This window comes from Macrotis lagotis, chromosome 6, assembly GCF_037893015.1.
Source record: "Macrotis lagotis isolate mMagLag1 chromosome 6, bilby.v1.9.chrom.fasta, whole genome shotgun sequence".
Lineage (NCBI taxonomy): Eukaryota > Metazoa > Chordata > Mammalia > Peramelemorphia > Peramelidae > Macrotis > Macrotis lagotis.
The window spans coordinates 27,835,015-27,852,321 of NC_133663.1; the positions used below are offsets into that span (position 1 = coordinate 27,835,015).

The window sequence follows — 17,307 nt, forward strand, 5'->3', positions numbered from 1 at the left end:
TGGATCAAAGGGTATGCACATTTTTGTTGCCCCTTGGGCATAGTTCCAGATTGCTCTCCAGAAAGGTTGGATGAGTTCACAGCTCCACCAACAGTGTAATAATGTCCCAGATTTCTCACAACCCTTCCAACAATGATCATTGTCCTTTCTGGTCATATTGGCCAGTCTGAGAGGTGTGAGGTGGTACCTCAGAGAAGCTTTAATATGCATTTCTCTAATAAGTAATGATTTAGAGCAATTTTTTATATTACTATGGATTGCTTTGATCTCCTCATCTGTAAATTACCTTTGCATATCCTTTGACCATTTGTCAATAGGGGAAATGGCTTTTTTTCCCCTAAAAATATGACTCAGTTTTCTGTATATTTTAGAAATGAGTCCTTTGTCAGAAACATTAGATGTAAAGATTGTTTCCCAGTTTACTACATTTCTTTTGATCTTGTTTACAGTGATTTTTGTCTGTGCAAAAACTGTTTAATTTAATGTAATCAAAATCATCTGGTTTGTTTTTAGTGATGTTCTCCATCTCTTCCTTAGTCATAAACTGCTCCCTTTTCCATAGATCTGACACATAAACTAGTCCTTGATCTTCTAATTTGCTTATAATATTGTTTTTTATGTCTAAGTCCTGTATTGAGCCATTCTCTTAACAAAGAATTTTTTTAAAGTAAGTAAAAGGAAGAGGAAAAAAAGTCAGCAAAACCAATCAGTTCATTGGGAAAAAAAATCCGAAAAGGAAAGTAGGAAAGGGATTTTTTAAGTACCTACTATAAGCCAACACCCACTGTGGTAGCTGCTGGGAATACAAAAAGAGGCAAAAAAAAAGTTTGTCCTCCAGCTCATAAACTGCTAGGACCCTATGGGACCATTTAGAGACTTGTCCAAGGTCCTCCGTGGGTGAGAGAGGCCAGATTGGAACAGAAGTCCTCTGCTCTTAGACCCAATACTCCTTCCAGAACCCATCTGGAGTATGGACACATCCACACAAGAGCCGAGCATGCAAAAACTCTTTTAATAAGGAGCCTGGATTCCTGAATGAGTGACTGACCAACTTGAGTTGTAACCAAAACCTCATTGAAGTCTGCAGGTGGTATGGTTCTGTAGAAGGAAAGTCAGACCTGGAAACCACAGGCTTGGGTTTGACTCATACCCCATCCACTGACTATGGGGGTGGAGTCGTGCAGTTCACTACTTAGGTCCCTTTCTTCTCTACCATCCCCTTCAACTTGAACTACCTTGTGATCACCCCTTTCAGTTATCTATTTTCATCCATTTATCACCATTTATCACCATTTATTTAATTTATTGAATATTTCTCTTTTTCCTTTTTTATTTTCCTCCTTATTTTCATCTCATAAACACTTTCTACTCTAAGGGTTCATAATCTAAGCCCCATAAAGTTGTTTATAAGAAAACATTTTGACAACTCTATTTCAATATAATTGTCTTCCCTTGCAATTCTATGTATCTTGTTTTTATACATTTAAAAAGATGATTTGAAAAAAGGTTCCCAAGCTTTATCAATAACTAAAGGTTAGGGATGCCTGCTCAACACCAATAGCCAAACAAAGGGTTGGTTTTTTATTTACTTTTTTTTTTAATTTAAGGCAGTGGAGTTAAGTGACTTGCCCAAGGTCACATAGGCAATTATTAAGTGTCTGAGGTGGGATTTGAAGTCAGGTACTCCTGACTCTAAGGCCTGTGTTCTATCCACTGCACCACTTAACTGCCCCCTAAAGGGGTTTTTAACATGCCAAATGAGGTTCTTTGCCCTATAGTGCAATGACTATCAAACTTTCTAGAAATTATGTCATCCACTGTGAAAGCATCCTGATCCCCATGGATAATGCCCATGGGAAGCAATAACAATAAGTAATAATAATGATGATAAGCCATCTATGGCACTGTGAAGTTTGCAAAGCACTTTTATATCCCTTATCTTTTTTTAAGCCCATAAGAGTTAAATGCTAGGGTTGTACTTATTCCCCTTTTAAAGAGGACAAAACTGAGGCAAAGAGAAGTTAAAGTGATTTGCCTATGGTCACAAAGCCTTCATGTCCAGCTTTCTATCCATTAGACCACACTGCCCCTGAGCTGGTGGGCTAGCACCCAAAAGAAACCTGGGCCCAGTCAAGTGGGAAACCTCATCTGTCTTCTTCTTTATCTTTGGGTTTCATTGGAGTCAGTGATACTAACTAGAAATTTCTGAATAGAATCCACTTATTCTTGGAGTTTCTTCCTAGGGGAACAATACAAGTAGCAAGGGTGACCACCAGGGGAATACAACCTCCAAGGATGAAATGCAGGCAAAATCACCTCCAATTTCACAGCCCCAGTGGGGCATCCGCCAGGCCGCCCTTGGAAAACCAGCCAAGTTCTGTCCCACTACAATGGACAATATGGGATTGCTGTGTAAAATAGAGATGGATGTCTGATTTGCATTCCTAATCTTTCCACTCTCACTTTTCCCTCTGAAGTGTATTCAGCCCTGCTTTTAATGCCTTCTGATGCTGACTTCTTTTCTCAGTAATAATTCTATGTCACCTACACTACAGAATAGGTTTGGGCAGCTTCCTCTTTATGATCTCCCCACTGATTATCTTCTCCCCACCACCTGCCATCTCATTCAAGCCATCCTCAACCTTAAAATGAAATGTTTTCTTATCTGTTCTACAGGTTCACCGTAGAGCAGGAAATTGACCTCAAAGATGTCCTGAAGGGCCTGGGGATTTCTGAAGTTTTCAACAGAAATGCAGATTTCAGTGCACTGTCTGGTAGGACATGGTTTTTACTTTTAAAAAAAATCAATTTTAGGTCCAGGAGGCCCATTCAGAATGATAATTAACCCTCTCTGAACAATGGATGTTTTGTTGTAATGTAGTTGATTTAGTCCAGGGCAATTGAACAAAGAAAAGTAATTTGTTTCTATGGATAAGAGTATAATTATGCTCAGAGTTATTTTTGTACATATTTTTTCTCCTTCACTGGACTATGAATTCTTAAAGGGTAGGGACTTAAATATCCTTTTGCTTGTATGAACTGACTCAGAGTGAAGTGAAAAGAATTAGGAAAACAGTATCCACATGACTGCAGTTATATGAAAAGATCACTAATAGCAAACTAAGTGGTTTGAAATTATAATAATTAATCTTGGCCCCTGAAAGGAGATGAGGAAATGGGGACAACCCTAGGAGCAGTCTGTGGCATACCCTCTAAATATTTTGTTTCCATGTTCCATTTTACTTAATAACAGTTGTTCCTTGTTATGATGAATGCTTCCCTGGGAATGGACATACCTCACCATGAGGTAAAAAAGCCAGGCATCCATAAATGTTTAATAAAAATAAAATAAAACAAGACAATCAATTTTTTAAATGGGGTTCCTTTTGTCAAACCTTAGAGCAGTATGTTCCCTACAATCTTAAAAAATTGGGGGGCAGCTAGGTAGCACAGTGGATAGAGCACCAGCCTTAGAGTCAGGAGTACCTGAGTTCAAATCCAGTTTCAGACACTTAATAATTGCCTATGTGACCTTGGGCAAGTCACTTGACCCCATTGCCTTAAATCAATAAAATTCAAAAAAAAGTAAAAAAAAAGGTTGAACCATCCCATCTCAGGAAGGTCGCAACAGAAGATCCTGAAATTGGCCAAAAATATGATAAAGTTAATACCAGATCTTCAAGTTTCCAGGGTCAGCCAATAGAATAAAATCTCTTTGTTGATAAGCACGTGTCAGGTAAACATTAGACAAAAGAGAAAACTAAAACGAATAAATTTTTTAAAATGTTTGATTCTAATTTTATGAATCCATTTCTGTCACTAAGGGATACTGGAATAGGAGGGATTAAATCCCATTCATTATGAATGAAAGAATTTGACTCTCCCTTCTTGAGGGAAAGCTAGTAGAAAATGGAAGAGGGAGAGAAAATGTGAATGTATTTGGATGGGGTGTTATTTTGGTCTGATAATTTAAGGTGAGAGAACTATCCTGACTGATTGAGGCTGTGCAGTGTTGAACCCTAGGCTCAAGGGTCTTTTTCTTGCTTGAAGATTTTTCTGATCTCTCCTGTCTCTCACCAGTTCTTGTGTTCTTCCTTTATAGACTCTGTTTCCCTGCCCCCATCCACCAGTCCCCTATAATGCAAGCTTCTTGAGGGTAGGGTCTAGTATTCATTTCAGTGGTATAGCATCCTGCCTGGTACCTATTCATCACTTAATAAGATGTTGTTAAATTTGGCATGGCACTTCCTCCACCTTATTCATAGGGCATATGGCCAAAATCACAGATAGAGTTTTCTCCAAATGTTTCTGTCCACATAAGGAATAATGGGAAATATTTCCATGGCTCTCTGCCAAGCACCCAAGACTCTGATCCATTCAGAGCTGATGTTTAGCCTGAAGAAAACGTTGGTGATTCCCCAGAGGACAGTGTTTTTCATTTCATTACCAGCATGTTTGTAACTATGGAAGAGTGTGATTTAAAGCTTTTCCTAATTCTTGCAGTTGAGAAAGTCTATTCTACTGCCTTGGCCAAGCTCCAGGAGGGTAGTTGTATGATCTGCCTATAACAGTTGGTATTTTCCTCAATAGTGGCAGTGGTTTCACACAGTAAGAAAACCTTTTTTACCTTGAGCTATTCATGGAATGAATGAGTTCATTGTGATGGTTACATTGTCAACTTTTGGCATTCGAGAGACTTCAGGAAATTGGAAGAAGGTACCATTAACTTCCCATTACCTTAAAAACAACATCACAGTCATGTCTGTTCTCCATGGGCAATTGTGTTTTGTACTCAATGTCCAGCCACCGTCATTTAGACAACTGAATTCAGAGAAAAGCCATCAATGTGAAGACCAACGGGAATCAATCCCCATTCTCAAGGAGCCTATGTCCTGTAGTCTTTGCTTGATATCAGTTATCCTTTTTACTGTTACTGAATCCTTCCTATGGAAAGAGGATAGAGATTTCTCCCAAGGAACATAGAGTGGAGACTTTGAAGGTAATTACCTTCTTCAAACAATGAGTTTTAAAAGCCCAGTTGTACAAGAAGGACCCCCTTGGTTGATAGAATCTTGGGGAAAACCAGTTTTTATGAAGAATTTTTGGATTTGTTTCCACAGCAGACAAGAGGTGGTACATGCCAACTTGTTCCTCCTCTGTTATCTGGGAGACCAGCCTTTCCTTTGTCCATACCCAGTGGTTACTTGGTCTAAGCCAAAGAACAAAATGAGCAGCATCTCTGATTAACCCTTGGCATCTCCATTCCTGAGGATGCTGATCTCTCTGCTTCTTGCTGATGATTGGTATGGCAGAGAAGCATTTGCTCCAACCTGATCATTTTCCAAACTTGGAAGCTCCTGTGGAAAGCGGGGTGGGGGGCAGGGGTTCATCAAGAGATTGCCTTGAGAATTCTGATCTTTATTTGGTGGATTTCTGCCAGTTCCTTATTGCCAGCTTTAATTGCCTGTCCTGTGTTACTTGGGAGAGCTTCTTCAAGTGAACAGGCTCTTTTCCTCACATTGTGAATTTGGTTTTATAAATATTTCAAAGGCTGTCTGTTGATCAAATTGCTTTCCTTTATAATTCTTTGTATTTTGTTTTATTCATTTTAAAAAATACTCAAGAAGCATCCATAGGCTTTGTTAGACTAACTACCAAAGGGATTTAGGGCACAGAAAGCTTAAGAGCCCCGTTCTTAATGAAAATCCAATTTCCAGATGCTTCTCATTTCTTCCTTCTCTTTTACCTTTATACTTTGCCGCCCTCTTTTCCACTCCCTTCTTAGCTTAGCTATTGGAATGTCTAAATGGGAATACTTCACTCCCTACCAGCATAATGTGAACAAATATTGGATTCACAGGCCAAAGATCTGGGATTTTCATTTATTGCTTGGTCCCTTCAGTCACATTCTGGAACTGAGTTTCCTCTTTTGTAAAATGAGAAGTCTGTACTAGATGACCTCTGAAGAGTCCAGATCTGAATACAATTCACCTAAGACCTTATGAATTTACCTTCCAATTACACTGTCTGCTTCTTGAACACCCCTATTTATATAAGTTTTCATCACCATTAGACTGAGGGGATCTTGACAACAGAGACTGTCTCTGCCTTTTTGGACTCTCCAGTACTTAACACAGTACTTCATACAAAGTCCATAGGCTTCATAAATGTTTTTTGATTATTGGACTAGTACTAGTTCTCCATCCATGATCTCTATCTCCAACTCTCTCCTGCGCCTCTGGGCTTCCCCCTTACCAGGATCTCTGGGCATTTTCTGCCTCCTTATTTTCCCAATCCATATCTCTCTTCTCTTCTATCACTTGTGTGAAGCATTAACTCCATGGATGTCATTTTATTGATCACCAGCCATCATCTTCACTTCCTCCCCTCTACCCCTCTGCCATTTCTGAATTACTAGCATTCAAACTGTGGTAAACTTTATTTAATTCAGATATTTCCAAACACAGTTATTCTTCTAAGCCTCTATAAGAAATTTGTGAAGGAGTCCAGGGAATATCTGATAACTAACAATATTACCCTATTGAAACAAATCAATCTATTTCTAATATGGATGTGTAGATAATTTTGGAATTTATTCCTTTCAAGCAAAATAGGGGTTATGGGAAGATTTACAGAAAGTTAAGGAGACTTGGGAACCTTTAATCTACTTCTTTCTATTCCAGAATGATTTAGAATTTTTGACCATGAAATCGAACTGATTTTATCGACTATGAATTCCTAATAACTAACCCCCATTTTTGCCGAGCAGTTCTGTCCTACTCTTATTGACTCTCGCCCTATCTCATTCTCCATGGTGACTGTTCCAGACCCTTTTCTCTATCTTTAAGCTTCTAATACTATTCCTAACCACCAAGCTGAGAAACAATAATGTAATCCTCTGGGTGAAGTAGTAGTATGAGGTCATCTAATCCGCACTTACTCAATTTCATTCAGTGTAACATCTCGGTCCAATCTATTTTTACCTCCTTCCAATCATGTCTCAGAGTAAAATAGATATCATTAAGACCTATTGTCCCTCAGTTATGTATCCTTGAGCCCATGTCCTCCCCTTTTCTAGGATGCATGATGGAAGGTAATGGACAACGTAGGAAATAAAGACATCAGATAAAGTTAACTTGAAAAAGTTTGAACCTGCAAGGGAGAAAGGAGGAGAGCTGAGATGATAGCTGGGTATGGGACAAAAGAGTCAAAGGTAGGTTTTTATTTTTAATTTTAGGAAGACCCTATGGCATGTTTATAGGGTAGCGGGAAGAAGTTCAGGGAATGAGATTCATTCTTTTCTTAAGCATCAGTGGTTCCTTATCCCTGACTCTTTACCATCTGCTTTTAATCACACTCAGGTCTTCCCCAGTCATTTAATTCTCTTGTTCTCTTTAGCTATATCCAATCTCCCTCCTCCCTTTGATACTTGAATTTTTTGGCTTTTTTGACATGTCCTTTCCAGCTCCATTATCATATAACATATTTGTTGAAGATAAACCCAGTTGGATTTTTTTTCAGTCTTTATTCTTCTTGAGATCTCTGAAGCATGTTATTATTTTTTTAATTTTCATTTTATTTTTTCAATTACATGCAAAGATAGCTTTCAGTATTCATCTTTTTTGTAAGCTTTTTGATGCTTACAGATTTTGATTCTTATAGATGCTTTTGAGTTCCACCTTTTTTCTACCTCCTTCCCTTCTCTCCCTTTCCCCATGACAGTGAATAATCTGATATAGTTTATACATGTGCAGTCATGTTTAGCATATTTCTATTTTAGTGAAAGGAAATCAGAACTAAAGGAAAAAACTACAAGAAAAATGTTTTTAAAACTGAAAATTGTATGCTTTGGTATGCCTTCAGACTTCATAGTTTTTATTTTGAATGTGGTTGGCATTTTCCATCACAAGTCTTTTAGCATTGTCCTTGATCTCTTAACTGCTAAAAGGTGCTAAGTCCATGATAGTTGATCATCACACACATATATTCTCTTTAATCTCTTCCTTTTCCTTCTGTAATTTATCCTTTCCCTAAAATTTTTCTGTCCTGACTTTTCTCTTCCTGCCGGTGGTTACCTTGTTTGAAACCTTGGCATCATGTTTCACTGGAAAAATCTCTGCCTGATTTCTTGATCCCATGTCCTTTGACAGGACTCTTTCCTTACAATATCTTTTTTTCATGTGTCCCCTCTTCTTTATTCCCACCTCTATCTCCTTAGCCCAAACTTTCATCCACACCCCTCTAAACAATGGCAATAGATTCTCAACATGTTTTCCCATCTTTACCCTCTCCATTTTTCCAGACATTTTTTATTCATACCACTGCTAGTCTTAGGTCTCTTTGTGTATGGAAGTCCATGACCCTCTCCAACTCAGACCTCTCCCATTTATGATTTACTAGGCACCTTTATGGATTTATCAAGAACCAATCCATCTAGAATCCTCCTTACATCATTGGAAATCTCCTCAGAACCATTAATCTGGGAGATTCAGGGAAAAGCTGATATAAGGGAAACCCATCTCTTGGAAAGGCATCTGACAAAGTCCCCCTCTGGTATCATTGTTACCCCTACCTCCTCCCAAACTTCAGTGTGTACACCTGCCAGATCACTTGTTCTAAAAAACATCTCTAATCGCATACTTCTGCTCTGAAGTCTCTGCAGCTCCCCATTACCTACAGAATAGTCTAAATTCTTTATTTACTCACTTATACATAGCATCACATTTGAACCTCACACTGACCCTGCAAGATATGTGTTCATGGTATCTGATTTTATATTTAAGGAAACTGAGACTCAGGTTAGATGATTTCTCCAATTATTATATAACTACCAAGTGTCCGAGATGTTAAACTCATACGTTCATGATTTCAAGTCTGGTATTCTATACACTACTCCCCTCTGCCTCTGTGTTTGTGTTACACATGTGTGTTGATGTAACCCTGCCTTCAGTAACATGGTGCACAGAAAAGATTGTTGAGTGAGGCTGAGAGTTTTTCTTTTTTTAAATTCTTATTGAAAATATTCATCTGAGAATAGTTGTTGCAGAGCGAGTGTGTGTGTGTGTGTGTGTGTGTGTGTGTGTGTGTGTGTGTGTGTGTGTGTAATGGAGACTAATGAGTATCAGCCTTTGGATGGATAGATGAACCTCTTTGAGTTCCCCAGAGTCTGAGAAAGAACAAGCATTAAATCTTTTGGCATAAAACCTGAGCCTTCATAATAATAAAAGGTTGGCTAAAATAAAGAAATTAGTGAGACACAACAAAAGCCACATACAAATCCGTCTTTAGTGCCAGACTGAGAATTTATCCTTGAAGAGCTCTTACATAACCCTCTTGTTCTTTTCTCCTTACACCTTCAGAAAAGAGGTTTGTGTGGAGCAGCAAGTCCCAGGGGCCTTTATTGAGAACTGGAGATGGTGATCTTTGAAAAATTTCTGTGATCAGATGCATCCCATAAAGTCAGCAGTCACACTTAGTAGAGACTTAGAGCCTAAGAAGCCTTCTCATGTTTGAGATGGTGCAGGAGACAAAGAAATGTCTGCACAAATCAGGTTTGATTATAAATTTATCCTTGATTTCACTTTTTTTTTTCCCTTTATGCACATAAAGATTTTGGAGAAAAATCTGATGAAGGGGGAGATTCTTTAAAAGTGCTACTGAAAATTGATGAGCTGTAGAACAGACAAGCCAGGCTAGGGACATTGTAAGGACAGTGATGGGGCTGTGGAACCGTTGTTTTATGGTTATTTGGAGGTGAATAAGGGAAAGGTGCAGTGATCTACTACTATGTACTCTGCTATCTTGGTTCCCAGGAGTGAGGATGTTTTCTTCTTTTAACATGGGTGTAACAATGAGTCATCCTGGTGCTTATGTGCTTCACACTATACACAGCAAGGAGTAGATGCTTGCTAAATGTTTATTGACTGATTGAAGATTAGCAAATGGTCCTGCAACCTGTCAAATGCTCTTCTTCATGCTTAGAAATGACCTGTGGCTCTAGAAGCCTAAGCCTGAAGCTTCTATGTCACCTGGCCCCAGTAAGTCACTGGCTGAGAATCTCCCCAAAGTTGTTCCATAGGAAATGGAGTAATATTTCATCCTGGGCATGTGGAGAAGGCTTATTCAGCTTCCTCCCGAGATAGCAGAGCTTGATGTCAAATTGAGCCACCTGAAGTTGAGCATTGTGGAGTTATCCCAAGTTCCAGGCACTGATATTTAGGCTAGGACTTTTTTCTTTTCTTTTCTAAACTTGGGTGGAGGGAAGAGGAGTTGGACCCTGAAGAGATGAAGTGATTTTTCTCAAAACTAACACTAATAAGTTACAAAGGGAATTCACCAGGAAAACCAGTCCCAAAAGCCACTGTTAAGAACTGACAGCATAGGTGATTTCTGATGATACTAGAAAAGTGTGGAGGGTATGAAATGTCCTCATGGGAAGGAGTTAGCTGAAGTGAAAGGTGGATTGTTAGAGATTAACTCTATGTTTCTCACAGAGATGAAACAAAGCTAAGAATAGCATTTCACGAATTTGTTTCTAAAAGAACTTCTTAAAAAGGCAATGCAGAGATAGTCCTGGTATAATGGATAGAGAAGAGCCTAGGAGTAAGGAAGATCTGAGATCAAATCTTTCCTGGTACCCATATTAGGAAGTAACCATAGGTGAATTACCTAATCTCCCAATGCCTCAGGCAGTATTGTCAGAGGGATTTTCCCCACAAAAAGTTTCCAACATTCATTACATCACACAACCCTGGACCAAATCTCCTGTCTCTTCTATCTTAAAAATGTAAGGCAAATTGACGTTTATTTGATTTTATTAGATCTCTCTCTCTCAAATGTCTTCAACTTATTATGATCATAAAACATTTGAGAAAATGAATAATTTTTAATGTGTTTTAAATTGTATTGATGACTTTAATTTTTTTTCTTTTACGTCATAGATATTTCAGGACTATAGATTTATAGCTGGAAAAGGTCTCAGAGGATGTATATGACATTCCTGCTACCCAATGAATCTTTTTTTATTATAAAGAAAAATAAATAACTAAGCAGAATCAACAGACATAGGGATTGCAATTGACAGGGGAGCAGACATCCTATGCCCATTGGCTCCTCCTCAAGAATTATCTTAGCACATTGTTAGCAGTCTTCATTTAATCTAATTCCTAACTCCTGATTGCAAAATCAGTAATATTATTATTAATAACTAACATTTATATAACACTATTCACCACTGTGTTAAACACTTTACAGTTATTCTGTATGATCCTCACAACAACCTGTGAAGTAGGTACTGATACTTAAATTTAATAGGTGAAGAAACTGAGGTAGATAGAGATTTAAATGACAGTAAGTGTCTAAGGCTAGATTTGAACTCCCATCTTCCTAATTCCAGGCCTGATGATTATGATGCATTGTGACACTACCACGTGGCTGCTTGTTCCAACTATACCTTTAATTTTGATGTCATTCTCCTTGCTATATACTTTTTCTCCCTATTTAAAATCAGAACTATTTGAAAAGTTTTCCTTTTTGCCTATAAAACTAATCTCTTGGGAATCACGTTCCCAGTGCTAATGTAGCCTCATTTCCCCTTCTCCTAGAAAGGTTAAAAAGAGCAACAATGCACAAATCACCAACAAAATGAGAAAAAATGAGCAAGGAAACATTTCTCCAGAAAATATTTCAGACTAAACCATTCTGCTATTTCATGGGATTTGGGGAGAATTCCTCTCTTCCTTTACTACCAAAAAAAAAAAGAAACTATCCTTCTCATTCCCTATTTTTTTCCCCAGACAACAAGGAGATTTTCCTGGCCCGGGCTGTTCACAAGTCCTTCATTGAGGTTAACGAGGAAGGCTCCGAAGCAGCTGCTGCCTCAGGTACCAGGGTTCTTTTTTTTAAAAATGAAATTAAATGAAAATCCTGCATGCCAGACTTATTGTTTTAGCCCACTTTTTTAATATCCCAAAGGGAACCCATATACCTACACAAATACACTTCCAAGATCACACCAAGAAGCAGATTTAGGCTATGACTCCAGGATAGAGCTAGTGCTGAACAAGCCACCATTTCAGAGATGTTGTGTGGCCTTGTTAAACTCTCTCCCCCTTGGCCTCTAATGAGTAGTAGGAAGTCATTGGCAGCAGTTTATCAGAATGGATTTTCTTGCTGTGTTGCATCTTTAATTTTCATACTTGCTCTGGGATGATTAGGGAATTGAAGGTTTTGTTTCCTCCCATCAACAAGAAGTTACTGTATTTTGAATAGACACATAAACATGAACAAAAGATAAAAGATAATTCCTTGTATTAAAACAATTCCTTGATATAATTGATGTATTAGGCTTAAAAATGGTAAAAGTGGTCCCTTGCTCCCATTAGTGAATGCCTCCTGAGGCCTCCATCATCCTTTGTGGCCTTCTCACCTCTGCTAGTTAACCCTCCCTCTCCTTTTGGTGAGATCCTCCTGGAACCTTCATGTTTTGGAGATCCCCAAACTGACCAACCTTTTGACCTCACCGACTGTGCTTCTGATTTTCTGAATTTCACCATCTTGCTTCCTTGCCTTGTACCTTCACCACCACCACCACCACCACCACCACCTCCACCTACCAGCTTTTTTTTTTTTTTTTAGATGTCATCTTTCCCCATTAGATTGTAAGCTCTTTGAGGGCAAGGACTGTCTTTTTGCTTGTATTTCTTTGCCCATCACTTAAGAGATTAACTGACACATAATAAGCATCCCCCCAATACGGTAATTTTTAATGGTGTTTACCTTAAAAATATCATGTCAAAGAATACACTCTATTTATTATAACTTCTTTCTGGTAGCCTTCATTCTAGCCCCTTGGTTTTTAGTCATACTAGATTTAGAACCAGATATATTTGGTATTTCACATCATCCTCTGGACAATGAAGTAGCATCAAAGATTGGGAGATGAGGCAGCACAGCAAATTCAAAAGACTTATTTTCTAAGTTTCAGAAGGATTTACAAATTGCTGGTGTTTGTATGGAAGGTTCAAGTATAGGTTTATTTGCCTATTTGTAGAGATATAAAGTAAATAGAATATAGTTTTTTTATATTCTACTTATATTCATATGAATATTACACTTACAGCTATATCTGTGAGTTTAGCCATCACAGACCGTAGGACTGTATATCTTAAACCTGGAACAGACCAGAGGCTAGTCCCCTCATTATGCTAGTGCAGAAAATGACCTTGCTAAATGGAACTGTCCATGTAACATTAGTTTGGGGTGAAAAAGACTTCTAGCCCTTTTCTTTGTCTTAAAAGGAATTAACCTGTCAGACCTCCTTTGGAAAGCAGCAAAGGTCTTTCCCCCCGCCGAGAACACCAATAAGACCCTCCCCATGGGACAGTGGCCAAATTGGGCTATTTCTTATTCTGAGTCATAGAATTCACTTTTTAAGCAAGGCAGAATGTTAACATCTCTTCCCTTTCTTTTGCAAAGGAGCAACTGCTAGAACTCACTTAAGACCTCTCACTCCCGTTAAGTTATTAAAGGCTTCCACAGCATTGGACATAAATCGCCCCTTGCCATTTTTAATCATTCTCCAAGCATAAGTAGACATGTAATTACTCCAGACCCCTATTTCACTTAGATGAGAATGTTAGTCCTATTTCTTGGTGACACAGAGAGCAAGAGTAATTTCTTGATGACATGAGGGACTGTTTCTGAGTATTCCAAACTAAGGACGTCTGGTTCTTTGGCAGCCCTGACCACTTGTCCCTTCTCCACAGGAATGATCGCCATTAGTCGCATGGCTGTGCTCTATCCCCAAGTGATTGTCGACCATCCATTCTTTTTCCTTATCAGGAATAGGAGAACAGGTGAGTCATGAGTGGTGAACCTTTGGTAACGAGACACACTGAATCTTTCCCAGGCCTGAGAAGACATTGTGTTTGGTCCCTCATTTTTCTAAGAGTTGTCACCTTTTAAGAGTACTTTGGAGTACTAAAAGAAACTGAGAATAAAGGACATCTTTTTCATGAGTAGAGAGTAGACTAGATTTCAAGGGATCCATGAATTTGAACTGGGAAAAAATGCATCTATATTTTCCTTAACCTTTTTTTTTTAGATTTTTTTTCAAGGCAAATGGGGTTAAGTGGCTTACCCAAGGCCACACAGCTAGATAATTGTTAAGTGGCTGAGGCCAGATTTGAACTCAGGTACTCCTGACTCCAAGGCTGGTGCTCTATCCACTGAGCCACCTAGTTGCCCTATTTTCCCCTTAACCTTTAACTTAAAATTTGACATTTCTTCCATTAATTTGAACATTATTTTGAGAAAGGGACCATTGACTTTACCTGACAGCAAAAGGACAGTCTAAGTCTCAAAAAATGGATAAATACATTTGAACTTGTTAGATTCCACCCAGGGCCCTTCCAACTTTCATATCTTGCAATTCTATAAAATTTGTATTTATCATATCAACACTACTGCCATCCCAGTCCCTCAGACTCATATCCTGGGAGTCCTCCTGGATTCCTCACCTCTCACTGTGCCTTTCCCTGCCATCCCTGTCCAAACTGTTAGCCAAGCCTGTTTTACCTTTATAATATCCCTTGTATTCACCCCATTCTCTCCTCTGACCCTCACTGTGCCTTCATTGTCTCTAACTGGGCTAATGCAGTAGTTGCTCAACTCTCTCTCTGCACTCCATTCTCTTTTTAGTACCAACTTGATTTCCTAAAGTACAAGTGCAGTCATGTCATTCTAATACTCAGTGATGCCCTATTGCCTCCAGTATCAAAAATGAACTGTTCTCTTTAGCATTCATCTTTCTCCATAACTTAGCCCCCCTTTACCTTTCTGTTCTTCTTGTGCCATACTGTCCAACGTGGAGTTGTGCTCTGGGTGTCCATCAAGCTTAGAATACTCTCCTTCCTCCATGGCACCTACTGACCTCTCTGGATTCCTTTAAGTCCCAACTATAACCCCACCTTCTTCAGGAAGTCTTCCCCAGTTCTTCTTAATTCCAATGCCTTCCTGCTATTAATTCTTTCTTAGTTATCCTGTATTATCTTGCTTTGAATAGAATGCCTTTTCTTGTTGTCTCCTTCAATCAGTTGTAAATTATTAGAGGACAGAGACTATCTTTTGCCTTTTAGTATCCCCAGTATTTAGCAGAGTTCTTGGCTCATAAATGTTGATTGGCAGCCTATAAATCATAAGCCAAGACACCAAAGTGTATCTCTCCTCTACTCAATTAAAATTCTCAATTGTGTTTCCCCCCGCCACTCTGATGTAGGTACCATCTTGTTCATGGGAAGAGTCATGCACCCAGAAGCAATGAACACAAGTGGCCACGATTTTGAGGAGCTGTAAATACTGACCCTCACATCATGAAAGGAAAACTGTCACAAAGCACACCATGTTTGCAACTGGTATCTCTATTTAAGGTCTGTGTTCTCCAATGTATGCTATGAACCTGCTCCAGGTCCACGCCATCATGTGAATGGCCAACTGGTCTTGTCAAAGAATGCTTTCCGTATTATTGCCATCATGGCCCTCTTGCTGTCTTTGTGGTTACTGTGTTGGTATTGAAAATAAAACCATATACTGTACACATGAACAGGTCTGATTCTCATTTTCAAAGAGTTATGTTGTACCCCAGCGTACTCCAAGGGGCTAGAGTCTACTGTTCTTTTGAATTGATGGTGAGTCCTGACCTTTTAGCTGTCTTGTGGATTGACTTTTTTATCTTAAGGAAGACTACTTTTGCTAACTACCTATAATAATCACAGAAGGGATATAGAATGAGTTGTCCATAAAATTTGACTTTCATTCATTTGTAAGTCTGAATCACATGAGAGGTGGTTCCAAAGGAATTATTTGATACTCCAGTGGATTTTTAAACTCATCATCACAGGCAAACTCATTCATGCTTACCTCACCTGTGTAATCCTTCTCCATTTCCCCCCCTATAAATCTTTCATAGGAGTTATACCCAATGTGCCTAAGACTTTTCTTTACAGCAGAGGTTCTTAATCATTGTTTATGTCATGGATATCTATGGGCCTGGTGGCAAAGTCTTTCACCCCTCCCCAGAATAATATTTGTCATCTATGTTCATAGTGGAAAGAAACACTAAATTTCAGTTGGAGGCTAGTAAAAAAAAAAGTGTAATTTCCCCCCCATTCAAGTTCACAGACTTTGTAAAAATCTCTCCTTATATCTTTGAATGCCCATGGACCCCAAGTCAAGAATCCATGTTCCAGGTCTCCTGATGTAAAATGGGTACCAGCAATCTTTTAGGCCAAGGGTTAAAGATTTAGATAGCACTGGGTCTGATCTGTCCTTTCTCTCTAATCTTATATCTCTGTGATGTCTGACATCCTTTACACTACTTCTCATCTGTAGTTCCTCATCGGTAATGTGTTGGAGCCTACTCATGTCCACCATCAATCAATCAGCTCCTAAGAGTCAGGCACCATGCTAGGTCGGTGTTGTGGTGTGAAGACATCCACAAAACATCTCAGTCCAGTAAAGAAAGCACTGGTTCTGATTGCAGAGGAAGAGGGTTCAAATCCTGGCCCTTTTGTGACCATAAGTAAACCTTCTTGGGCTTAGCTATTATAAAAAAGAGGGGATTGAACCACTCAGCCACCGAGTTTTCTTGGCCTCTTAATTAATGATCTTGTGATACCGTTGCAGGAAATGAAAGGTACACAGGTGTACCATCTTGGTCTTTTCAGTAATACTCAACATTAATTCATTGAAGTCCTTGGTATTCCATGCCTCAAAGAAAATGCAAATATGGTCTCTTGACCCATCCTCAAAACTTATTGCAATAAAGCATGAGATTATATAAACTTCTTTGTGTCTATATATACATTACATAATGAATATGTGTTACTTTACATATATATGCATATGCATTTATGTAAATGTATGTGTTGGTCCCCTCTTCTCCACTGTATATGTAATGTTTGATGTCCCGCCATTTGACTGCTTCCAGATAAAACCAAAAGTCAAAGAGCCCCAAAGAGACAAAGTGAGCAAACCAATCATTGAAATCCAAGAGGAAAATCCCTAGACAAGTCATTGGAGTTATAAATTGGACCAAAAATACCTTGAATGTTCTTGGACAATGCACACCACTGTGGTTGGGTGAAGCTTCTTTTCACTCCTATTAAGCTTCATTCTGCTAATGAAAAAGTCATAAATTACTTTGGGTGGAATGAGTTGTTTTTCAAATCACTAGTAAAATGTTACCATTAGCTGGAATAGAGAATTTATTACTTATTCAAAATATTCCAGTAGGCCCAAGACTTAACT

The 17,307-nt window shown here is 38.7% G+C and overlaps 1 protein-coding gene across 1 annotated transcript in view; it reads left to right on the forward strand.

Moving 5' to 3' along the window:
- SERPINI1 (serpin family I member 1) overlaps window positions 1-15,610 on the forward strand; it is a 101,002-nt gene extending 85,392 nt beyond the window's left edge. Inside the window, exons 6-9 of the mRNA XM_074190858.1 lie at window positions 2,677-2,774; window positions 11,796-11,882; window positions 13,767-13,856; window positions 15,278-15,610. Of these exons, the coding sequence (XP_074046959.1) occupies window positions 2,677-2,774; window positions 11,796-11,882; window positions 13,767-13,856; window positions 15,278-15,354 (352 nt within the window). The 3' untranslated portion in view covers window positions 15,355-15,610. The remainder of the gene's footprint in view (window positions 1-2,676; window positions 2,775-11,795; window positions 11,883-13,766; window positions 13,857-15,277) is intronic.
- Window positions 15,611-17,307: the final 1,697 nt, after the last annotated feature.